Genomic DNA, 25,988 nt, shown 5'->3' on the forward strand with positions numbered 1-25,988 from the left:
GTTACACGCTCTGGAGAAAAAGCCGCACGAGTGTGTGCGTTTCAGACGCTCAAGAAGCGGAAGGTCTCTGTGTTTCTGCGCCACCGCAAAGGAGATACAGCAGTGCGCTCCTGCACGGAATACGGACCTGAAACAACGCAAAACTCCGCACAGATAAGTGAGAAAGGACGCAAACAGTTCAGGTTAGGCCGATTTAAGAAATAGCGGTGAAATCGACAAACCGCAGAAGTACAGTTTCAAGATTTTTGCACAACCTTTTGAGAATTTCGGACAGCCAGAGATTACCCGGATAGTTTTTGGTCAAAAAAATTGTCAAGTTTTGTTGTCGAGATTAGGTTTAATGAATGCGTTGCGTGGAAATCAACTCTGCGGTCCTCTTGGATGAAATATACCAGAGAGACACCCACTTTGGGAAATAATCTGTTCATTACTCTAGGATGTAGATTTGGAGGATTTAGACCTCAAGAATGAACTTAGAAAGTCGCCTCTGCTTTGGTTTTGTGCTGTAAAGACACATCAAGCCATGGGTTGAAAGCAAAGATGATAGACTCCGGGGATATTCAACGTGGGAGGGAGAAGAATTTTATGTGTTATGTAATGATTGACAGTGTCTAATCATTAGTGGTAGATCCTAACTCCATTCCCCCATCACCCCTATCCCCTTCCCCTGGATCTCAGAGAGGCGAAAGAGAAGACATAGAGTTTTATAAATACCTAAACGCTGACATCAGGACATGCCATAGATCAGTGGGTAAAGGGATATTATTCTGATGATCAAGTTGAAGTTCATATTTGATCTTGGAAGAGTCTCATTTAGTTCATACGTTGTCTATTTATTAGACCTCTCTCCATCCACTCTTCTTCTGTGGACAAGATTTTAGTCATTGGATTAAAATACATCATGATGTGCCGAACTCTTGACCCTCACCGTGCAAACATGACTCCAGGATGTCAGACAATCTGTCTTCTCCTCTTTTTGAGCTTTTCTTTGCATTGCAATGTCTCCAAAGGCCACTAAAATGCTATAATGCACATTTTTGTCTTGTGATTTGGGGGTATGTAGACATTCATGCATATTTGACCTCTTAATAGCTGTGACTTTGTGTTCTTGAACATCTAAAGCATATAGTTAACTTTTATCAGAGCCTTCATTGGTCCCTCCCTCCCCCCCACTCATCAGGGCTGGTGGGGGGGGTGGATCTCGGCCCTACGGGGTCAAAACAGTGGTGGCGGCTGGTGGTGGTTATACCCCCAGAGGTACCACCATGGAGACCAGCCCAGAGAGCCCCAACCGGGCTGTGGAATACCTCCTGGAACTCAACAACATCATTGAGAGCCAGGCCAAGCTCCTGGAGACCCAGCGCCGGCGGATTGAGGAGCTGGAGGGCCAGCTGGACCGGGTCAGCCAGGAGAATCAGGACCTCAGGCAGGAACGCAGCACAGGACTTACCCCTGGTTCTGACTCCCCTGAGCAGAACCATACCAGCCAACCTCTGTCTCTCCCTATCCATCATGGCAGTGGTGGCGGCGGCAGCAGTGGAAACAGTAGCATCTCGACGACTCAGGCGACACCTGGATCAGCCACAACTCCAGGGTCCAGCAGGGAAAGGAGGACACACACCAGGCTGACTCGAGGTCTTTCCTGCGGCTCCTCCACCACTGAACGAGACCGGCTTGAACGCACTGACAGCACAGACACCAACCCCAGCTCGACCATACGCAGAAAGTAAGTTCTAGACACTCTGGCCTCCACTGCCAGGTTAATGTTTCATCAGTGAATGATGAGAGTATCTTCATGTCATTATACTACAAGAATGTCAGTGATCTTGTGAAGCAGCTGCTTAATCAGGTTTGATTATAGAAATTGCAGCAACGACTCAGGGTCTGTGTAATATTTAATGTATGACAGAACACTCATATGCTAAGCTCTCATAATGACAGGCTGTGTGGAGCTGCAGCCTTTCTAGTCATCAGAGATAATCCTCCCAGTAATGGGACTAAACCTAAGAAGGGATATTTTAATACATGATCATGGGGAAATATGCAAAATGCAGAAGGATTATGGGTAGAGTGAACAGTGTTCAAGGTTTCTGTTTCATCATGCTGTGAGAATTTGACTGCAGAGGGTTTGATTAGAGTAATGATCATGGTCTATTATGTTCGGTGTGTGGGAGCTGAATAGTAGAAAACTCTAGTCCAATCAGGAGGGTTATGGGTCTTTTCTTGTGATGATCTCAACTTTTTGGATCAGTGAAGCCCTTCTCTATAAAAATCCACCCACTGTTTCCTAAAAAATGTGTTTTTTCTTGTCCTCTTCACTTTGAACCGTAGGCTATTTGGTCTCTGAAAGACTTTTTTTTTTCTCCCCAAACTCAAGGATGACCTGAAGTTAGAGAGCTGCAAACACAGCTTTGGCGAACAGCATGTGCATCTGTCCTCGCTTTTACTTAACCACGCACACACAAACGCACTCACCAATAGTCGGCTTTTGTTCTGGTAGCATTAAGCTTTGTGAGTAGGCAGCAATTCATGTGAAAAAGTACACAGTGAAATATAGTGTTGCTGTGACAAGAGCCATTGGTCCTTGTGCATATAATAATGTTCTCATCACAAAATCATTTCAGCAGCTATTACTGAATTTCTGCTCTTTGTCATCACTATCTAGTTTCTTAGAGTCCCAATCCTCTTATCAGTGATTGATTCAGACTTGACCAAATCCCCTATCGATTACATCTGTCGTTCCCTCGCCTGTCTGCCTCTGTAGACCCCTCCGCTCATCCCTGGGGGTGACTTAGTCATTAAACTGAAGCACATATTAGTTATTTATGTGGGTGTTAAATGCAATGATGAATTGCAAATGTAGATCTTGCTGATCCCCTCTTGTTAATTGCCTGTAGCCGTTGTAGCTGACTTTGGATCAAGGCTCAGACAAGCGTATCATATGAAGTGTCACATTTAATAACAAGTCACCCGCACAGTAGAGCCATATTGTCCCTGTCTAGCTGTGACTCAGCCTCTCCCAAAATTGGCCTATTAGCATAGGTCAGTGAGAATACACTCCTCCCTGATAATAGATCATACATGAACATGCATTTCATCATCATTAGAGCCCATGCCTCTCTAAATATGTCTAAAATCAGAGGGAGAAACAGAGGAAAGATGAGGGAGAGGGAAAAGATGACAAGGGGGTGGAATGTGACTGAGCGACCTTACTCAGCTAGCTTCGGTCTAAAAGAGAAAAGGTGGAACACACACACTGTTTTGCCATCTGTTATCAGGGTGTGTAAGTGAGGCAGGGAGAGTGAGAGAGGAGTCTGGACCAGAGAAGGCAAAGCTCAGAGTGCTGCCCTTGTTTTCGTCCAATTAGTTTGTGTTCCTCCAGCAGGAGTCATCATCTCTGCCCTATGTTCTCTACACCTCATGTAACCCATGATTTTGACTGTGGACAAGTGAAACTGAATAAACTGCCCTCGTTTTTAAGCCATGCGTGCTACAACTGCATCAAAACAAAATCACTCCTTTCCTTTCTCCCAGCGGCACACCATAAACAGCTGTCCCAAATGCTACCCTGTTTCATTGCTCCCCTCCTGTTAATGGTAGTGTGAACAATGCGAGTCTGAGGCCTGAGGGTGAAATGATATTTGATGTCAAGTCTCTCCTCCAAGACACAGCAGTGTTGAGAACATTGCCACAGCACCCTGTGAGTGCGGCAGATGTTTTTTTGTTGTTATTTTGGGAAAGGTCATGTTAGTGTACTTCCTATGAGCCTATGTGTGTGTGTGAAGGAGTGTATCTTTATATAACATACTGTATGTGCTGGTGTGGGTGTAGAGAAATGTGTGACCCAGAGGGGACACACACACAAAGTGCATCAGAGATTAATTAGTGTGACCAGAGTATAATTACCAGTGGCCCAGGGGTGGTAATTATTACTGTGTGTCTGTGTGCATGTGTGTGTTTGGTGTGTCTCTTTTTGTGAGCCTGTTGTGTGCACTGTAGATATCCTACCTGTTATATCCATTATTAGACAACTAATGTGACCCTGCAATCTGGCATAAACTGTGTCATGTTGAGATGATATGACAGTCCTCACTGCATGAGTGAGACATGTAGCCTTCATTATGTTCTATATACTTACAGCTGTGTTCATAGGTGCTCATTTAGATAACAGCCGGGGGCATCTAGAGATCACAGTGACAATCCCAGTGGAGCTCATGCACTGAGCAATATTATATAATACTAAAAAAAAGGGTACAGCGCTCTTCTTCACTTCACTTCCTGTGTCACAGAAGCTCAAAAGAGGCCTGTGAAGGTGCTTGTGTCTCCACTCATGTCTCTATTCCATCATCCCATTTCAACTCTCCACTCCCAGCATTGTGGGTATGTGCTCCACACTCTGAAATGTCATTAATTCTGTGTAGGTGAGTATGAAAACAATAATGGGCTTGTGTTTCAGAAGAAGCTTGATTTCCAAATTTTGTGTCACTTTACTACACATAACCCCATCCCCCTTCCCCTTTTCCTCTGATTTTCTCTCTCTCACATACCCACGAATACACACTCACTCTCTCACTCTCACTGTTTCTGTTTCCCACTGCTGCAGATATGACTCAGAGAAGCGGCAGAAATGACTTTGGTGCTATTCTCTTTCTCTTCCCCTCTTTGCTCACCTGCTCTTGTTACACGTAATCACAGTTATTTTTGCAGATGTTAGACTGATTGGCCATTCTTGTTTTAGGCTAAGGAGAGCTTATGATATTTGGCAGCTGATGCATTTTGAGTATTTTCTATCTTATAGGTAGTGAGGTAGCGCAGATACAAGATAGAGAAATAAACTGGCCTCCGGCAAATGTGTGGGTATGCTCAGCTGAGCTTGTACTGACCTGCTCCAAACAGTGTATGATGTGATGGGAGGTAATCTATTCTCTTTGGACTGCCCATGACTTTCTAGAAGAAATACAGTAAAACTACAGTTTCCTTGAGATTTAAATGTTCCTTCTCGAGTATCTGGTAGCTTCAGCTTTTTATTTTTGTTGAAATAAGGAAAATCACACCAGTGCTACTTACTGTGATGCAATATTCCTTGGTGTAAATTTAAATGATGGATGTGTGGGAGTAGAAACTGTATGTGGATGGCTTTTTTCTTTTTACCTTCCACTCTTAGTTTCTGAGTGCAGTAAGCATTCATGTCTTCATACAGTATTGTCCACACAAAATATCTTTTTACATGCTGAGAGCATTCAGTCACGTGTCATTTATGACGCACCGCACATTCATCACACATTTTGTGGCAAGAAAAATAAGAGGCTGCATCCCATCTTTAATATAGACTGATGTGTGAGAGTACGCGTATGGGTTTGGCAACAGATACCTCAGGGTGTTGAGTCAGGACACAATTTTGTTCAGGTTAGTGTGAAAAGAAAACAGATGCAGAGTCCACATCTTGGATTCTGGCTTTTTTCTATTTATTTTGTTGTTTCTGTACCAGATAAACAGGTCAATGTGCAGATTGTATTCAGGACAATGAGATAAAAACATATATACGGTCATGTGGTTTTTGAAATATGCTGTATTCCACTACCAAATAAACATTATCATATCTGTCATTACTCACTTCCTCTTATCCCTGTCTGTCCCTGTGTATACTATCAAAGTCAACTCACTTGAAATGAGAGGAGACAATGCAAATTGCTGCGATGTAAAGTTTTTCACAGTAAATGTTATGTCCTTGGACCAGGAGTGCTGTGAGAGATATACTGTAGTTGCTGTGGAAACTGTAGGCCTAAAGCTGTCCACAAGGCAGTTCCAATATTGAATTTTCATCCACTCTTGCTCCTAATCTACCTTGAGATTTCCTAACTTTCCCTGGGGTTTGTGGCAATGGGGGGGGGATACAACCTCCTTTTCCTGTCCATGATTTTTTTTACCTCCCAGTTTGCTTGGCATTTGGCTTTGTTTTAAATGGCAGCTGTGTACAGATAACTCTTATGGCCGAACAACAGCCGTGGCAAATTACTGCAGAAATTAGCATTCTTACATTGTCATTATCAGAGGGGTCAACTAGGCCCACTACCCATTCACCAGTGGGTTAATCACCACTGTTGCTTTAATCATGACCCTCCCACCTCCGAGCTGCTGTATGCAGAGTTTACACACCATGCTCCTCCTACATTTACACTGGACTTTCATGAACATCACTTAATTAACACAGGTACATTCCCACAGTCTTTTTGTAGTTGTTACTAGACTGTATTCATTGTCTTTTGCATTTAAATACAGATAAGTGGCACTTTTGAGGTGGGATGTTTGACAAACACTCTGAATGCACACGTTCTGTGGAGCAGAATAGGGAGACTGGTTACCGTGGGAACGCTGTGAGCTCTTCTGTGAAGAACTCTGTGGGCGAGAGACACAGCATAGAGAGATGGAGAGAAGTGAAGAGAAGAGAGGGTAGGAGTGGGAGCAGGAGCAGGGTGAAAGACAGGAGCAGGATTGAATGACGTCTTGATGGGAATGGAGGAGACATATTGAAGACAGATGAGTGCTGCGACGTTTTATTTATCACATTACCAGTTGTCTTTCATTGAAAAGTTGGGGTATGGTTTCACTGGCAGGCAACCATAGATGATTAGTCATGCTTTATGACCAAGTTTCAGACTTTATAGAAAATCCCTTTGGTGATCTGCTAGAGTATAGTTTTCTTGAATTAGTCTTACTCTGTCTCCTGCATCAGATTTAAATGGAGTCTAATTGTTTTTCAGTAGATGAATCATATGCAGTTAAAATGAAACACACACCTATTCACAGAGACACACACATGTGCACAACCACACAAGCTAGAGCAGGTGCCTGGTGTGCGTAGTTGAGTCGTAACTGTAACTGTGCCCCTCCTTGTGCTTTCGCCTGGCACTCAATGCCAAACGCCCACACAGGCAGTCCGCACTGTTGCCAAGCAGCAGGAGACTCAAGCTCACAGTGGAAAGTAAAGGGGGGGTGGTTGTGGAAGAGCTGGTGGAAGGGAGTGGATTGGGTTTAAAAACACACTTAACTTTAGGCTACAATGCAGCATGTGTGGTAATCAAACGTCTTTGTTTGTCAGCAGGAGTCAGAGGGTCACATGATGGAGGTGGGATGACGCAGTGCGCTCCTACACTCTAATTTCATAGACAATGGCGAAAGCAGTAAAAGCACAATTTGAAATGGCGCATACCACAACTGAATCGGACAGATGGATTGTGCGCCTTAAAATGCCATATGAATGTAAACAGAGGTGATGTCTGACCATCCAGCTGCTTTATCAAGCATGTGTTGTGCAGTGCAAGCATACAAAAATACCCCTGCCACAACAATGCAGGTGATGTTTTCTTGTGATCACTGCATGTGAGCCTTGTTCCCACTCTCCTCGCTCATCTATACATAGCCTCACCTACACACTGACACCCCCATGCCATAGCATAGGTTCTAGGATTCCAACAGCTATCACTCTATATCCCGTTTCCATTTCACATTCCTCCTCTCCTCTCCATCATTCTTCCCTCCGTTCTTCCTCTTGATTATTTTCACCCTTGCCCTCCTCCGTATTCAACCTCTCCCACTCTCATGTAGCTCTCTCTCCTCCCACTCTTCTTCCTGCCTTCAGCCTCTGTCAGCTCACTGCTTTAAATACATGCCACCTCACACATTCTCTCAATGTACCACTTTTTCTTTTAGACTTGACTTCCTGTGGCCTCTTTGCATTTTACTGGATTCATTGTATTTACTTATCTGCATGTGACTACGAATGACAGTATGAGCGTACACGCCAGTGGGCCGAAACCACTAGCTTGTGTGGGTAGTTATGTGTGTTTTGGTTTCTATGGAGGAGAAGAAGGAGGAGGGATAGAGTTAGGGCATTGTGTGCATGTACAGCTTGTGTGTATTTGTTTTTATGGCACGCAGGGATTCAGGCATAACTGCTCATGAGGCAGAAATCAGACGCTAGATGAGCCTGTCAACACTTGCCACACTGGGGACACTCTAGCAGCAGCCATTAGTTACTGCTGGTAAAATACAAATCTTGGCAAGACCACACACTGTGTACAAGCATAGCTCAGGCTTACATAACAGCACCTCTGTCTCCCTTTATATCTTCAAAAAAAAGATGAACAGGTCAGCAGGTTCAGAATATTTAGTTTTGCAGTGTTACCGAGACCCAAAAAGTAAAATTAAAAAGACATATAGGTCACATCTTATCAGTGAAGTTGGCACTATAGAATCTGTGCTTGTAAATTAGGAATAAATGTACCTAATTAAGGCTGTGCGCTGATAACCTCTGTGTAGTATATGTAAGTTGTAATGAACAAGGAGTTGCTATTTCACATGCTGCTCTGGTTAAGTAGCTGCTGACAGCTTATTCTCATTTAATTGGAAATTTTTAATCATGTGCACTAAGCAAACGAGTGCTCCGCCTACATGGTGATATCTTTAAACACTATCATTTTTACCACTCTTGTTCCCCTAGAAACCCCTTAACTCCTCCTTATGGATTTGCTCCATATATTAGACTAGTGTGTGTTTTTTTGAGCCTGTTGGAATTTCCAAGAACTAATGTGTTTGACCCTGTGCCAAACATCACTCAGCACTGCTGTAGTTTATTTGATCACTAGGATCTAAATGATGCTGCTAGCTTCCAATAAAATCAGGCTCCCCTGATGCAGCCTTCTAATTTCCGGTAAGATGAATGACACATAATTCTATTTGGCTGTCTCGTCTTGCGCAGCTGGACACCCAGCCACAGGGATCTTCTAAAATGCTCCAGCATCTCACTTTCTTTCACACTTTTTCTTATGTTTTCTTTGCTGCATCTCCTCTCTGAGTGTTTCCTTGCTAAAATAACAGGGACTGCGTGTGCTTGACAGCAGCTGGCCCTAGTCAGAAACCCGCCATTCACATGCTAATCTCAGCCACTGTTCACTCTTTAGCTCAGTCACAATCTGCAGATGGAACATCTCTAATTCCTGCCAGAGTAGAAGCATTGCAGAGAGGCTTTTGTGTTTTATGTGCACTTTTGCATGCATTACGGAAAGTGGTTTCCCATTTTCAAACAGGATGATCCACAGAAGGACTGTGCTATGGACAAATATAGGGCTTTATATAATCCATTAGAGTGGCTGGAAGTCCTCTAACAAAACTCATTTAATGAGTCAAACAAGTCGTATTTTGAGAATTCTTCACATTGTCTCAATTTTCTCTGTGTTCGTAGAATCAGGGGGGGAAATCTGTGCTTTTGTCAGTTCGTCTCCAGAGAAAGTCACCTTGTTTTTGTCAGAGTCGGTAAAAAATTGTCACACATCCAACCTCTCTTTTTAAATGTGTCATTTCTTGTACTACCATTGCTGCTCTGTGATTTGTCACTGTCAGTGTGCAGCTTGAAATAAGTGCTCATGTTCTGTCTCTTTCTGCTTTGGAGCTGACTGCTTGTGTGTCTGTTCTCTGCTTTTTCCATGTCTCTATGTGTTGTCCGTCTTGGCTCCTTCCTGTCAGTGTTCGACCGCCGTCTATCTCAGGGCAGCCCGTCTCGGCTCCCGCCACTCCTACGGCATCGGGCAGCGCTGCCTATGCCGCTCTATTCCCCACCAGTCTGACTGTTCACAGCTTCGTCAGTCTCCATCAGTACTGCTGCCCCTCCACTGACCAAATCTTGCAGCAGGAGGACAGGTAAGGGCCATCACAAGGCCTGAAGTACAGTGAGTACAAATTAACTCAAACAAAAAAAATCTGCAAACCCATAAGAAATGTAGCAATTCGCCTGCAAAAACCCCAAAGCCTGTCACTCCAGCTCTCCCTCCCTCCTCAGCAGCCTGTCAATCTGTGTCATCATCACCTTCTTTCCATTTCTTGCTTGTATGCCTTTTAAAATTCTCACTAAGAGCCTGTGCATCAGCCTCCTTCCACTCCCAGATGTGACTAAGAGATGGAGTTAGGCCCTTCTGCGCACTTGAAAAACACACAGCTCCTCACAGAGAGCGAGAAGGAGCAGTCAGCTTCAATAAGCTATGGGACCAAGGTGGACTGAGTCACAAGTGAACCTGGCGAATTCTCACCCTGTTTTTTCTCCTTCCCTCATTTATCCTCTAAGTGATGACGCTCTCAAACAACATCAATGCATGATGCTCCAACACTGCCATCTATTGGCATCAGAGAGCTGTGATGTCCATATATTCAATGTACAGAAAACACAGATACCTGTTTTAACCAAGAATTCATCTCATTCAAGCCTGTTCTAGCTTAACATGCCACCTACTTGCTTTCTGCTTTCTCTCTTTGTTGTGTCTCATGCTGTCACTCTCTGTCTCCTTTCTTTTCTTGTTTGTCTGCCTTTCTTTATATCTGTCTTTCTTTTTACCCGTCCCATGTTGCTTTCCAAGAGATGAGGGTGAGGATGAGGGTGCCCATCAGTTCTGTTGCGCTGCCTCAGGCTGCAGCAGCCCCTCCTCTCGCTGAGCTGAGGTGTGACTGACCCAGAAACGACTCACTCGCCCGTTTACCTGTGAAACAATCTCTCACAATTTATGCTGCCAAAAATGGAGACCTCACTGTGTACCAAAAAGACAAACTCTTGCTGCATTTTAGCCAGTCACATGCATGAAACTTATAGTTTTCGTGACAGTACATGTGTTACCATTGGTTTATTCATGTTTTATATGGTTTGTGCACTAATTTACATGTTAAGGAGTCTTGATGTTTATCTTCTCTCTGTATTCTTTGCTATTTATTCCCTCTCTTAAAGCCATATCAGACTGTCAGAATGCATTACCATCATTTGCTCATTACTGCTGCACTCATGCTTATCTTGAATCTACTAGTTGAGTCATGTCAGTTCGGATGTATTCGGTAGTCATCATTTGTTATCTGTGCAAATGGTTATACAGGCCTGTCACCAACCTTTGTGCAATGTCAGAGAAGCTACACTCATATTATTACTGTGTGCAGTTTGTTCGTTTAAATGATCCTTTACATCTGGTATTATTATATTGTCCTTTTCATGTTCGTTTATCATGTTAATTTAAGCCTAAAGAAAAATAAAGATCTCTAGTTCCTGAAGACACTTCATTTCTTTCTTTTAACATGTCTGAAGAGTTGCAGCTTGTGCACATCCACCTCAAGCACAATGTACTCATCAGTGAACAAAAAAATTAATTATAGAATTGACTCAGTTTCACATTGATTGTTCTGTGCTCATGATCCTCACATTTGATTTTTTTCCCTGCATTATGCATAAGTGTTTTCTTTGTTGATGGTAAGCTGATTAGAAAACTGCTATTGCTGTGTCAAAACCTGATACAATAAACCTTTTGTATTGTAAGGAAGTTTGTTGAATCATTCACAGGAGCATGATTTAAGTTATATTTTTTAAGTTTTCATAGAAGAGTGACAAAAATGTTGTCTGTTGTAGTTACCGAGTAACTGATATAGATATGTTTAGGGTCCATAAATCATAACTTGCTTTGTTAATCGCATTTTTATGCAGCACAACTGTAACAAATGGTATTTTCAGGATTATAGACAATCACTTTCCAGGATCTCTTATGTCTCAAACTCTTATTTTTCTCAGTCACCCACATGTCCTTGCTTTTAATTGCATTTATTGTTGACGCCACAGAAACCACACTTACAACTCTTGATGTTTTACTTGAAACATTTCATTTCAGGTCTTGGATACATAATCAAAAGCAAAATCAACATTTCCTATATAACTTCTTCCTCTGCTTAATAAATGAATGTAATGCTTTAATGTATGTGTCTCTGTCTATTTATATACATGTCTGTTTATTGTGTGTGTTATGATGTGGCTTTGCGTTGTGTAATGGGAGTGAACGTCCATGTGTCAGTGATCTAATGCAGGGAGGGTGGAGGGTGGAGGGAAAAGCTGGGTAGCGTGAGGGAAGTTCATAGCTGTCAAAAGACTGTCAAGAATGTAGCCTGTACAGCTTTGCAGGGTGAGCAAGCGCCACTGTGTGTGTTCGCGTCCACGACAGAGTGTGTGTGAAAGGAGTGAGAGAGTCAGAAGGAGAGGGTGTGTTTGTTGTTAACACTGCTCCAGTCTGTGTGGGACCTTTTCTCTGACAGTAGCAGCATGGTAAGAACTCGGCTTTTTCACTTTTCTCTCACATGAGAAATTGTCACACAGCATTTTCTTTGGCACCAGAAAAGGATAATATTATATTGACACTGAAGCGCTTGAATGGTGGCCAGCTGCAGTGATGCAGTGTCCATGATCTGTTTTGGAATTGAATTAACAAGTGTGTGTGTGTGTGTGTGTGTGTGTGTGTGTGTGTGTGTGTGTGTGTGTGTGTGTGTGTGTGTGTGTGTGTGTGTGTGTGTGTGTGTGTGTGTGTGTGTAACTTTTTCACTCTTTCACTTCATAAATGATACACAAACTGGGTCAACTTGTAAATCCATAACATAATTGCTGTCTTTTCAATACATGGTCAAATTAATCAATGAAGCAGCATACTCAGTTTCAGCTGACACTTGGGTAACATGTTTTAGGAATGATTTTGAGCTGTAGCTGCAATTTAGATTGAAAGAAATGAAGAGTGATAAATGGGCTGCTGACAGTCACCTGTGTACATGCCGTTCAGATGACAGATCACATACCATTCAAAGGCTGCATAATTTGTCAAGGCTGCCACTCTTGAGGAAATGGCAATACAGCGAGAAAGCAAATAGCATAATTGATTCATAAAAAATGGGTTTAACTCTTGAGTAAATTTGTTAGGATTACAAACAATGCAGCAAAGGTTTGCCATAAGTCTGAATGTGGTACTTGTCAAGCATCCGTCTGTCAGCACTTTAATAGATGAGTTTTTAAAGGAACTCAAGCTTTGCATTACTGATAACATAGACCAAAAAATTTCAATTAAGCCATTTGTCTTTATGAGCAGGCTCAAAAATACTGATAGAAGATGACAAATCCCTCCATTATGTAAATCTGAGGGGTGAAGTCTTTCATTGTTTTGTCTACTGAATGTACTGTATATATAAGGGTTATCTCTCCACTTCTTGTTCCAGTGAGAGAGATCATCTGATTAGGTTATGCTTACAAAATACAGCTGTATTTCAGTGATATCATTCTCTAGCACTTCAAAACAAAGACATGGCTTTTATCTGTTAATTCATTACATTATAACTGGAAGGGTCACAGAAAATAGTGACTCACATCCCAAAGTGGCCAGAGTGTTGGCGGTGAAGGAATTCTCCAATCTGACCCATGAATGATATGATTGTCTTCTTTCAGTTTGACTGTTTGAAAAAAAAAAATGTGATCACATGCAACAAAGAGAGCACAGATTGTTCTGTATTTACATTTGCAATGGACACTTACAATGCTGGGATTTTCTATCATCAATCCTCAATTTAGTTGCAATTAAAGTCACTAAATTAACAGTAAACATTATCACATCACTGAAGTAATTAGCAGGGACCATGCTTAAGGCCTTCTGGATCCTTTTTATCATTCCAAGACCATATTTGGATTTCAGGGTTAATTATATTGGCTCATAATCTTAGAAACAAATGGTACAATTTGCACAAAAAGATAGAGAGATTAGAAAGGATATGAGATAAGGACAGTGACTCAGTGGTCAGGTGAAAATGAGTCAACAGTTGGAACGATGCAATTATTGGTGTCTCTGTAGCTGTCAGCGATGAGGTGAATCTCTAAACCTCCATGTCCTGCTGTGGGTTCAATGGCACAGTCAGACCTACTGCTGCTCGCATGCATACACATACACAGAAAATACACACATCGGCAGCACATCAATATTATATGAGAGAGGGACAGGAGGTAGGGGACTGCACTGTGGTGACGTACTTTTACTGTACACACCCCCATTCATACCTCAGTTTCTCTCATAGGAACTCTTGACAGTTTCTACCCACTACTTTCATTCTTTTAACACTATCAGCGATCACTTTCCTGTTCATTAGATTCCAACCATCTGTTTCAGCTCTAATTAAATGGTTGGAGGTAGTGAAACTCAGGGCTGGTCTTTATGAGGCAGCCTCCAGAGACAACCTCTCCCTGGCACTGTAACAGGAATACAGGGTTTCTTACATAAGTAATGAGGTGCAGATGCCAGCTGCGATATGGCCGCACTCATGTTTTATACAACAAACTTTTTACTCATATATCATCGTCACCTTGTCTCTCACTGCATATTACTGCCTGACTCTTGCTGGGAGCAAAACCAAATGAAAGTCCTGTTTAATGCATGCATGCTGGGAGGTCAGTTGCACAGTCATGGGAAGAGAAAAAAATAAATCCTGGACAAAACATGTTTATTTGAAATATTTTACTAAACTTGGGTAGCTGTATTCAGTCTCTCAGCAAGCATTCATAGCTTTTACCTTATGTAAACTGTCAAAATAAAAAAAAATTGCTGAGGGCAGTGGTTCTCAATTTATACAGTCTCCAGTTTAGTCCCAGACAATTCACTGCTGAGAATGTTCTTCATGCCTAGACTGACATTTTCCCCTTTTTTAATCAGATGTGAATAGACAATAGAATTTTACTGCAGTAGAATATCCTCGAAAATCATGAAAACACATAAAAACAAATCCATGAAACCAGACTTGTTGCTTCCTTATGTTGCAGGGCATATATTTTAGATTTAGTTTATTATGTGACTCAGTTGAATGAAAATACCATCTGTTCCTGTGATCTGCCTGACAGGATGTCAGACAGTGAGGCTGAGTCCCCTGCTTGTCTACCTGTTGGCACTGTACAGGCACACTCATGGCTGGTTTCCATTCCTTAAAAGGAGCCGTTTTAAGCAGCTCTGAAGAAGGCAGAATTTTCTATTATACAGCTTACTCAAGTCAATATGTAAATAGATGATAAAAGTAATATGATTAATTCTGGCTTCATTTTTTCATGTATCTGTATTGTTTTTACTCTGTGCAGGAATTCTGTGTTATTATTTTATCTGTTTTCATAACAAGACAAGTATTATGTAGACTGTCATTCACAACCTGTGGAGCATCTTTAACACCCACCTCAATGGTGATAACAGTCAATACATCGTCATGGCAACTACGTTTCTCATCCTAACAACTGCCTCACCGCCCACAAAGGTCCCACGGCAACCGTCACCAAGCAACCCCCTCCCTTTTCTCGGTTTCTCTATTTAAGGAGCAGAGGAGGAGGAATGATAAATGATGCTGCAGAGAAAAAAACCCAAAACAATATCAAGAGGACACAGAGTTGTGCACTACAGCTCATTGTTACTGAGTGATAAGCTCAAAAATAGAAAAGTGCAGCTTTTTGATATGATGGTAAACGGTATGAAAGTGATGGATTTGCATGGATTTAACATGATCGTGCATTAAATCTAACAAACATTGCTTAGCTGTGGTGATCTGTGCTTTCCTGTAGATGTCAGAGTAGGGCCTTTTATGAAGAGGCTGTTGCATGAGTCTTGTGTTATGCAACATAATGAAACTGTCCACAGTGTTGTTGTGAGGCTCAACAATAATTCGGACAGGTCATGTGCAACGTGAATGTACAGGATGTCCTGTGAAAGGACCCTACATTGTGGAACATTTTCCTCTCTGTTCACACTAAACACTTTAAGTGTTGGCATTGGAACATCATGATCATTTATAACTCTAAAATTGTTGAATATTTAAACATGCCTAAGTGGTTTCCTCACACTCTGAGAAGGATTGTTTTCTGTCCTGTATTGTTTTTACCAGCTAAACACTAACACAGGAAGTCTCTGTGATTCAATGGAGCCTTACAAGGAGGGTGGAGGATATTTGCTGATCCACTACAGCCAAAAATGGTCAGACTCAGCAAGGCACCATCTCAGTCTATGCCAGACTTTTTTTTTTAATCAACATTAATTTGAGTCTATGTAAAAGTTACAAATCACAGAAACACTCCAAAATCTTCTTTCCTGTCATGGACTGCATTTCAGTTCCTACTAAAACTATTAAGCAGGCTCCAACATATCCCTGACTGTGACTGTCTACTGTGTAACTGGTTAAAGGACAGGGCACAGCCGACAGAAGGGGGTGCGGCTAACACAAGAAGGAAATGTAGGCAGGAGCGTGTGACTGCAGTTGTTTTCCCAAACACAGACAGACTAATTGACTCGGTTTGGATTTCTTCTGGGTAAAAGTGCAGAGCTGGACACTGGAAGATTTCTGGACCTACATGATAAGTTTTGTGATTGCTGCAAATAGGATAGAAATGTTACAAGCTGAACTTAATTGGTAGTTTTGTCTGAAATCGTAGCTGCTTGCTATTTATTGTTTTGTGTGATGAGTGAGAGTGAATCTGGGAGGACATTTTAATTGTAGAAGTTTTCCTTCACTTTGTTTCATGACGTTTTAGCCACAGGCGTCTGTTTTACATCTGCTGTTACTGTAACAACCTGGTCTTTCCTGTCGGTATAGTGAGGCTGGTATGTAGCAGTGGAGGAGTGCATTTTAGGAGTTAATAACTCTTCAAAATCTGTTTCCAGTGCTGTACTTGACAGACAAGTTGAAACTGAGAGACGGAGACTGAAGGAAAAAGTAAGACACATGAATTGACAGTCCATAAACAGCAGTAGACGTGTCTAAACTTAGTAGTATATTAACTCATCCTCATGGACTCAATAAAGGAAGGAGATAGAGGGCAGAGGCCTCTGTGTCTACTGGATCATCAACTCATGAGCACTGATTTAAGACTCATTTAAAGCACCGGAAATTCTTGACTCTATTGAATGAACAGGTGATCAGTTTACCATGGCTTCTAAGAGATGGTTAGTCCCTCATCGCTCAAAACTGTACATGTAAGTTTATTTGCAAAATCCTCATAATATGAATATGAATTAACTCAATCATTCATTTAATTACTAGTTTGTAATCAAGAAATTTGCTGTCTTTGACAGTACTTTAAGTCATTGTACATGTAATATAACTAACTTTAAGTTTTATAACCAGTACAATTTGCTCTTGCATAGCATATTATTCTCAAAACAATTTTAATAAGACTTTACATCTAGATATAAGTTGCATGTTACGGTTGGATCTGACAGTGAAATTGGAGTGCTGTATTGTGTCACTTAAAACTCCTGCTCCTTCTCTCTTTTAGTGTGGAAGGGGACTCCCAGTGTCCAGATTCAGGCTCCCACAAAGACAGCTCCTTCAGCCAGACCCCTTACTTACGTGGCTCAGAACGGTACACTGACAGCAGCAGTACTCCATCCAGCTCCAGGGGTCCTTCATGTGTGTCCGCCTCCAGTTCAGCCAGCTTGGCCTGGGCGCTGCGAACACGCCACCAACCCGCCAGCCTGGCCCTTCGCAAGCAAGAGGAAGAGGAGAACAAGAGATGCAAGGCCCTCTCAGACAGCTATGAACTGTCAACAGATCTGCAGGACAAAAAGGTACTGAATCGGCACTGGAAGTCACTGGAATTTCTTTTGTTTCTCTTTGTGTCTAGAAGAAGGAATTCTCAACATTCTCATCATCAGTCAGTAAAACAAACAACTTTTACTTGTACTTTTATGGGTTAGTGCAGTTCAAGGCAGATGACTGATGAGCTAATAAGACAAAAGTGTACAGTGTAAAAAAAGAGTGAAATAACACTAGAAGAAATGGAATAAAATTAATAAATAGTGTTGGTTGAAATACTTCATTAGAAATAGCTTGTAACATTCTAATCTGTGTCTGCTCTCATAAAGGTGGAGATGTTGGAGAGAAAGTATGGTGGTTCCTTTGTAAGTCGTAGAGCAGCACGGACCATTCAGACGGCCTTCAGACAGTATCGCATGAACAAGAACTTTGAGCGCCTCAGAAGCTCGGCTTCAGAGAGCCGCATGACACGGCGCATCATCCTGTCAAACATGAGACTGCAGTATTCATTTGATGAGCGACAGCCTCAGCAGCAAGCCCAAACACAGACGAACTTCACCCACAGTGTTGCCATAGGGCCTCCCCACTCTCCTGACACAGACCGTGCAGGAGAATACACCCACTTAGAAGACTCCTTCTCCAAGCAGGTAACAAAAACAAACAAAAAAAAACAAAAAAAACAAACAAAAAAAAAAAAAAAAACAAAAAACAAAAAAAAAAATATATATATATATCTGTCTAAATATAGAATATATTTTAGACAATGAAAGTCTCAAAGGTTTCTACTTACAAAAAGAAATTAAATACAAAAGAAAAAGAAAGAATATGAAATTAAACCAGAGCCAACACTTCTAACACTTTAATCAAGCTATTAGACCTTGTCACTGTTATTAGCTGTTCCTGTCACTACTATTTTAAAGTCTACAAAAGCACGCTGTGAGAATTAGTGTCACATTTTGACCTTTATATACTCAAATTACAAATTTCTTTTTAACATGTGTAATGCTATATTATAGAAGAATGTATGCACACAAATTCATATACAGTCCTATTTAATGCTAACTTCCTCTTCATGTTGTATTCCTTTAAGGTAAAGTCTCTAGCTGACTCCATAGATGATGCCCTTACCTGCCGTGCAGGTCGTGATGACTCCCAGGAGGGCAGCAGGGAGGGTGGTGGGATAAGTGAAGACTTTGGAGAATGTGTATGGAGCAGCAGCAGTAACCCCTCCTCACAGAGAGGTTTAGGAGAAAGAGCCAGGGGTGCTGGAGGAGGACTGAGCATGCATGGTGACAGCACAGCCACCTCATACAGTGATGTCACTCTTTACATGGATGATGGCATGCCATCTTCTCCGCTGTCCCTGGACCGAGCACCCAGCAGCACAGATACAGAGTACTGGGGCCCTGGTGGTGGCGTCGGAGGGCGTGAGGACAGCAGGGACACTGAGGGAGGAGGCAGTAGTAACAGCCGCCGCAGCACCCCCTGTACAGAGTGTAGGGACTACCGTCTAAGGGGCGCACATCTGCCTCTTCTCACTATAGAGCCACCAAGTGACAGCTCAGTGGACATGAGTGACAGGTCAGACCGTGGTTCTTTGAGCAGACAGCTGGTCTACGAGCAGGAGCCTGGGGTCGGAGCTGGCTCCCCTCAGGGAACCCTGAAACACTCCCCCAACACAGGAACCCGCACCACATCTACAGTGGCTGCCCAGGGTCAGACCCGAGCCCCTGGCAGACCCATACCTACTCACATCCCTCACCAGGTCGCACATCACCACCATCACCACCACCCAATCCACCACCATCAGTACCCTGACACACCCTCCTCATCCTCCTCCCCCCAGCAGCCTCCCACCACCCCTCTGTCCTCCTCCTCTTCTACAGCTCTGCCCCCTGGTGGTCTGGAGCAGCCATGCTGCTCTGATGGAGACAATGACTCTCTCAACTCCACTACCAACTCCAATGAAACTGTCAACTGCAGCTCCGGCTCCTCATCTCAGGACAGCCTGCGGGAGCCTCTGCCTCCCCTGGGAAAGCAGACATACCAGAGAGAGAGCCGCCATAGCTGGGACTCTCCACCTTTCAACAGTGATGTGGTGCAGAGACGGCAGTATCGCATAGGCCTTAACCTCTTCAACAAGTAAGATGTTTGCTGTATATATGTTAAAACAGAAGTTCATGTTGTAGTTGTGATCACCCACAGTATTGTTATCCTCAAACTGTGATTAGTTACCGATCACTTGTTAAAAACATAGTAAGTAGTAAGTAATTTATCTATTTTAAGAACTTCATTAAAATAATCTCACTTATTACGATTCATTATATTTTGATGACTTTTCTCACAAATGTTTTAAATGGGGTAGTACATCTTATAAGTTCAAAAAACAGTTAATTTAAACCAACAAGGTACAGTAATGTTTAAGCCCTTCCTTGAGATTTAGAAGTAAAATAATGTTAAATGTCTTTGAAAGGCTTTCTTGTCCATCACCATCAAGTTTTTTACAGAACTTATTGTGAGTCTGTTGTAATCAACAGCATTATGATTAGCAACTGCAAATTATATACTTATTTCTTTCTATTTATGTGATAGATTCCAATTGCTTTTATGATCATTACTACTTAATCACATGCATTCATTACATGTAACTACTCGCCAGCACTGATCATGTAATTACACTGATCAAGATGTAGGCTCAAAGTGTGTGTGTTTTTTTTTTTTTCTACAGAAAGCCAGAGAAAGGGATTCAGTACCTAATAGAGAGAGGCTTTGTATCTGACACTCCAGTCGGGATTGCTCGCTTCATCCTTGAGCGGAAAGGATTGAGCAGACAAATGATTGGGGAGTTCCTGGGAAATCGGCAGAAACAGTTCAACAAAGATGTTTTAGAGTGAGTATGGAAAAAAACAGAATTAAGGAATGAATTGCAAAAAATTAGAAAAGCACACATTTTTCCTCTGATCTGCATTCAGCACAGAGAAATGTGTTGCTAGCTTGAATATTTCATGTCAGGTTTAAATGGAGGTGTTCTTGAACCTCCTTGACCCTCGCTCCACTCCCGCATACTGTACATAGTGAGTTATATGTGACATGACTTACGATCTGCATTGATGCTTCAATGTTACGTAGTCTCCAGGGTATGGACTCCAGGGTATAGAACAGGAAAGGCGAGAGTGTGACCTCTGGTGTATGTGTTTCAGCTGTGTGGTGGATGAGATGGATTTCTCAGGTATGGACCTGGATGATGCTCTGCGGAAGTTCCAGGCTCAGATTAAAGTTCAAGGAGAAGCTCAAAAAGTGGAGCGGCTCATAGAGGCTTTCAGGTTTGTATGTGTGATGAAGGCCTTCTAACACAATTAAATGCAACTATCTTTGTAAGAGTATGATAGTATGTAAATATGTTTTTTTTCTGTTTATTATCCAGTCAGAGGTACTGTGTGTGTAATCCAACTCTGGTTCGCCAGTTCCAAAACCCGGACACCATCTTCATCTTGGCCTTTGCCATAATCCTCCTCAACACAGACATGTACAGCCCAAATGTCAAAGCTGAGAGGAAGATGAAACTAGAGGATTTCATCAAGAATTTAAGAGGTGCGTCTGATACTGACTACACATATACTTGATAGACAGTGCGAGTGAATGAAATGCATATGTGAATGATGTGTCAAACATGCACAAGTCAGTTTTCCCTTAGAAGGTACAGACTTGAGCTTTTCTCGATAGTGTTTTTATTTGTCTTTTTATATATCTTGTTCCTCCTTATTTCTAAGAGCTGTAAATGGCATATGCAGTTAAATATGATCCACATTCTTCTCTTGTCTCTGTTTAAGGTGTAGACAATGGCCAAGATATTCCCAGGGACCTGCTAGTTGGAATATACCAGCGGATACAGAAATGGGAGCTACGGACCAATGATGATCATGTGTCTCAAGTGCAGGCTGTGGAAAGAGTTATTGTGGGAAAGAAGCCTGTAAGTTTTGTGTGAAATTGCTGTATTTTACAGTTACCCATAGATGCGCATTCAGTCATGACTGAGACAGTGTACAGGGAAGTGTAACATGGCTTGTCTGGTAGATGATTCATGTATTTACATTGTGTCTGGTTCTGTATAGGTACTGTCCCTTCCTCATCGTAGGCTGGTGTGTTGCTGCCAGCTCTATGAGGTACCTGACCCTAACAGACCTCAGAGGACAGGAGTCCACCAACGAGAGGTCTTCCTTTTCAATGACCTCCTGGTGGTAAGACTTACAACTAACCATTCACTACTACCTCCGCCTAAAGACAGATACTGCTTTTAAAATGTATTCTTATTAAAATACATTTTAAGATGCTTATTTTTATTGTGTGTCAGGTGACCAAAATCTTCCAGAAGAAGAAAACCTCAGTGACTTATAGTTTCAGACAATCTTTTCCTTTGGTTGAGATGCAAGTTCACATGTTCCAGAACTCATGTAAGACTGTAATGTAATACTCTCCCCCTGTTGCTCAGTTTAACAAATCTTTTAAATGATTGATATGGTAAGGTGTTTATTTCACTATTATTTCTATGTTTGCTTCTTTTAGACTACCCTCATGGTATACGTCTAACCTCAGCTGTCCTGGGTGGAGAGAGGAAGGTTCTTATCGTCTTCATGGCACCCAGTCAGCAAGACCGCACCCGCTTTGTTAGTGACCTCAGGGAGAGCATTGCTGAAGTGCAAGAGATGGAGAAATACAGAGTGGAATGTAAGCACCCCATCTACTGGACATTACTATGAACTAGAATTATCATCTTTTGAGGATGATGGTCTGTACAGGTTTCAACAACATATCTCATTATGATAAAATGAAATGTAAAGTATGATGTGACCAGTGGTTGTTTTTAATTCAGAGGGATCATTTATGTGGAGAGTCCCCCTCATGTTTAACCCCCTCTGTACCCTGTGTGCCTGCTAACAGCGGAGTTGGAGAAACAGAAAGGTGTGATGCGGCCCAGTCTGCTGACTGGAGGTGTGGTTGGAGGAGGTGTAGGTGTGAAGAGTGATGTTGTCAATGGGACTCTGGGAAGGACAAGTTTTGATGATAACTGCTCAGTGGGTGAGGGTCTCAAGCGCACAGCACTCAGCTCATCTCTCAGGGACCTATCGGACACAGGTGAGATGACAGTACCTCAGAGATGGGGTCTGTTTTTTCTTCTGTTGGGTTGAACTGGGCTCCACAAAGCTTTCTCGATGATTTTATTCTCTGTTTCTATCGCTCTGTCTAACTTGTATCAGATTCCACTTATGCATCTCACATCCTTTTCAAAACACGTCACCACTCAAATCTTCCACTCTTTTCTAACCTTCCTTTTCCTGGTGGGGTGCAGGGAAACGAGGTCGCAGGAACAGTGTTGGTTCTCTGGACAGTACGATGGAAGTAAGTCGCCAAGTGTAAATGTTGTCCTGCAACCTCCAGTAGACCAGCATTTCCCTTCATGAGTGCTTTACCAATTTAACATTCCTGCTTTTGCTTTGTATTTTTCCACTGTATACACATTGCTTTCAGTCATTGCATGTATGGAAGGCCAAAGTACTCCAATATCATCAATGATATTATCCTTCTGAAATCTGAAAAAGCAGCTAATGTTGTTGTATAGTTTTATATTGAAGACCACAATACAGTAAAACAGTAATCAGTGTTGAATGCACTGTGGTTTAAATTAATGTTTGTAGGACTTTCAGCTTTATTCTCCAGTGTAAAACATTGTAACATGTAATCTATTACATTTCGACAGTAAACTTCCCAACACTGGTGTGTGCCATATGTTCGTGCATGCATGTGTGTTTACGTTTACCTACTATGACACCATTTGCATGGCTTTGTGTGTGTTTACATGCCCAAACATGCCTGTTTCTTCCAGATACTAATATTTCCTGTGTGTGATGACACAAGGAGGAGCATGGGTTGTGTTACAGTCCTCCAGTGATTTTCTAAAGAATGATGATTTTCTATCCTCACAGGGATCCATCATTAGCAGCCCACAGCCTCACCAGCGCTATGCAGTGCCAGGAGTAGTCTCCAGCTGCTATGGAACAGAAGACTTCCGGCCTCACCGCCCCATCCTGAGCCCCGGAACGGGGGTGGGGGGTGGGCCGGGGCAGCAACATACCACTGCTGGGACAGGAGTTGGGGGAGTGTCCAGCAGTGTAGAGAGACCAGGAGCGGGGAGCGGACCTGGGGGGAGCAGCAGCAACAACAGCGGTTCCTTTCTGGGCTCCCTATTCGGCAGCAAACGCGCCAAACCACCAGGGCCCCTTATTCCACCGGGGCCACCCTACCCCGCACCTGTACCCCCACCGACTACTGGAGGACCCCCTCCTCACTCCCCTTCATCTCTGTGCCAGTTGGAGGGGGGACCTACCAAGATTCAGGCACTGCACGCACAGTACTGCCACGCTGCCACCGTGCAGCCTCCTCCACCTTACTACCATCACCATCGCTACCACGTCCAAGCTGTCCCTCCACCTTTGCAAGGAGTGTCTCCTCATACTATACAGAGAGGCCCTCTACCCTGTCGTCCACCGCTTGGCCCCCCGCTCGTCCAGCACCCGCAGCTGGCCCATCTCTCCCAGCTCTCTCAGCATGGGCTTCCGGGTCGCTTCACCAACATGGTGGTGGGATGTCCCCCCCCCCTTTCTCCTCACTCCCAACATTCCCAGAGCCCACAGTTCGCTCTGTACCACGCGCAGCCCACACACTCTATCAGAGGGGGCAGCGGCCCTGGTACCAAACCACCCCTAACCTTGTCACACTCCCACCCCCACCCCCACGCACACTCCCAAACCCACCCCGGACACGTACACACACCACACCCAACCAGCCATTCCACCCACCAAACACACTTCATATTCGGCACTCTGCCCCACAACCTACCGTCCGCTACCGTCAATGCGCATCACGCAGCAGCGTCCGCCGCCCCGTATCTGCCCCAGTACCCTCCTCTTTCTTCTATCCCCCCTCCCCCACCACACTCCCCTTTACCCCCCCCTTCGTCCCCCCTTACCCCTCTTACACCACTCTCCCCTCACCCCCCCCAGCACCCCGGGCAGCCTCAGCAGGGGCCGCCGCAGGTGACGGGGGCTGGAGCGACAGGTACAGGGGGCAGCTCCAAATCCAAACCTATCAACCGGATAAGTACCGTGGTGTGACCAGATGGAGCTCCAGAGGCCTGAGGTCAGATGACAGAGTGGAGGAGGTGGGCAGAACCAGGGCTAGGACCAAATCTGCCAGGACGGAAAGTAACAGTAGCAGCGTGGGTGACAAGAGGAAACGCAGCTTACTCCGTCTCTGTTACTTTCACCTCCGTTTCCCACATATGTAGAAGGAGATATGTGGAGATAACAAGCACAGCTTGATTTGAGTGGCATGTGCACACAACCTTAAAACCCACAAGTTTGGAACAATACACACAAGCTGATCAACATGAACAAGCACTCATTTATTTCTACACACAATCAAAAAAGTCTATAGCCATATGATTTAAAATTAAACAAAATCTATATATAGCCTCAGTTTTAATTGTTTGAAGTCTAGTTGAATGTGTATGAGACTATGTACATGTACAGTACCAACATGTGATAATGTGACACTGGAACACGGAGACAGTAGGCCTATATATTTAGCTGCTTACATGGGGATGTAAATAAAGACTAAACCACCAAATGCTTTCCGGCAGAGGTTGGCATTAAAAATAGCAAAGACTTGCAAAAAATGTCCCTTTGACTTTGCAATAATTTACTCAGCTTCATGATGTCTCTGTCCATTCTTGCAGGTTCCGCTTTGCTGGTATCTTTTTTTTTTTCTGAAAAAAAAAAAAAGACCTCAGATATGTTACTTTGTCTAAAACTTTTAAAACCAGTGCACGGTTTCCTGACTGTCTTTTGCTTAACTCTTACATGTCAGCTGGAGCCACTTGGCTTCATAATGCATTCATTGTGGGGTATGGGAATCAATGATACAATCAATAATATATTTTGAATGTTTCTGAAGCTTCTTGCTGTTTTATCGATATTATGATATATCTGCTATGAGTATGATGAATATTGTCCAATAATTGTTTTGATCAGTGATTAATATATCAGCAGATGTTTGTACATGGTTATAGAGAGTATATGCACATATAAATTCCCTCAGTTTGCCATAATCTATAGAGGGCGTTCTAATATGTGAAGTGTAATTTATGTCCATATTACAATGAATTCTATTTGGTTAATCTTTTAAACAATTAGTATTTTTGACTGTTTAAGGTAACGAATGAGGTTTAGTTTTGTTTCATGATCATTTGAACCCTAACAATGTTTCTCCTTTTCTGTTTTGTTAGTGTAAGCAAGGATAGTTTCTTCAGAAGGGTTATTTACAAAACTTGAACATACTAACTGGAGTTAGTGTTTCATCATTATGAGGCTCCCATTTTTGGAAAAAGGGTGTTAAAACATTGAAAATAATTGCATTTCTCTCATTCACACTGACCAGTTGTGCTCCCTTTCAAGCCATCATCAGATCTCTCCATTGTGTGTTTTTCTGTTTTGAAGAAGCACGATTTTACATGAGGTTTTGTGGTTTTGCACACGTGATGTCTTAAG

The 25,988-nt window shown here is 42.8% G+C and overlaps 1 protein-coding gene across 3 annotated transcripts; it reads left to right on the forward strand.

Annotated features, from left to right (window-relative positions):
* Positions 1-24,703, forward strand: iqsec2b (IQ motif and Sec7 domain ArfGEF 2b). 3 transcript variants are annotated; one of them, XM_030137796.1, is made up of 14 exons: positions 1-1,726; positions 17,126-17,417; positions 17,715-18,032; positions 18,476-19,527; positions 20,114-20,275; positions 20,586-20,708; positions 20,810-20,976; positions 21,216-21,355; positions 21,498-21,623; positions 21,737-21,836; positions 21,949-22,110; positions 22,324-22,518; positions 22,733-22,782; positions 23,367-24,703. In XM_030137796.1, the coding sequence occupies exons 1-14, from the start codon at positions 1,266-1,268 to the stop codon at positions 24,552-24,554; spliced, it is 4,536 nt and encodes a 1,511-aa protein (XP_029993656.1). In that variant the 5' UTR covers positions 1-1,265; the 3' UTR covers positions 24,555-24,703. The 3 variants fall into 3 exon arrangements, with proteins under 3 accessions (XP_029993656.1, XP_029993658.1, XP_029993657.1); XM_030137797.1 differs by lacking the exon at positions 1-1,726 and adding an exon at positions 16,108-16,823; XM_030137798.1 differs by lacking the exon at positions 22,733-22,782 and having other exon boundaries at positions 23,367-23,509.
* Positions 24,704-25,988: the final 1,285 nt, after the last annotated feature.

This window comes from Sphaeramia orbicularis, chromosome 7 (genome assembly GCF_902148855.1).
Source record: "Sphaeramia orbicularis chromosome 7, fSphaOr1.1, whole genome shotgun sequence".
NCBI classification, from domain to species: domain Eukaryota; kingdom Metazoa; phylum Chordata; class Actinopteri; order Kurtiformes; family Apogonidae; genus Sphaeramia; species Sphaeramia orbicularis.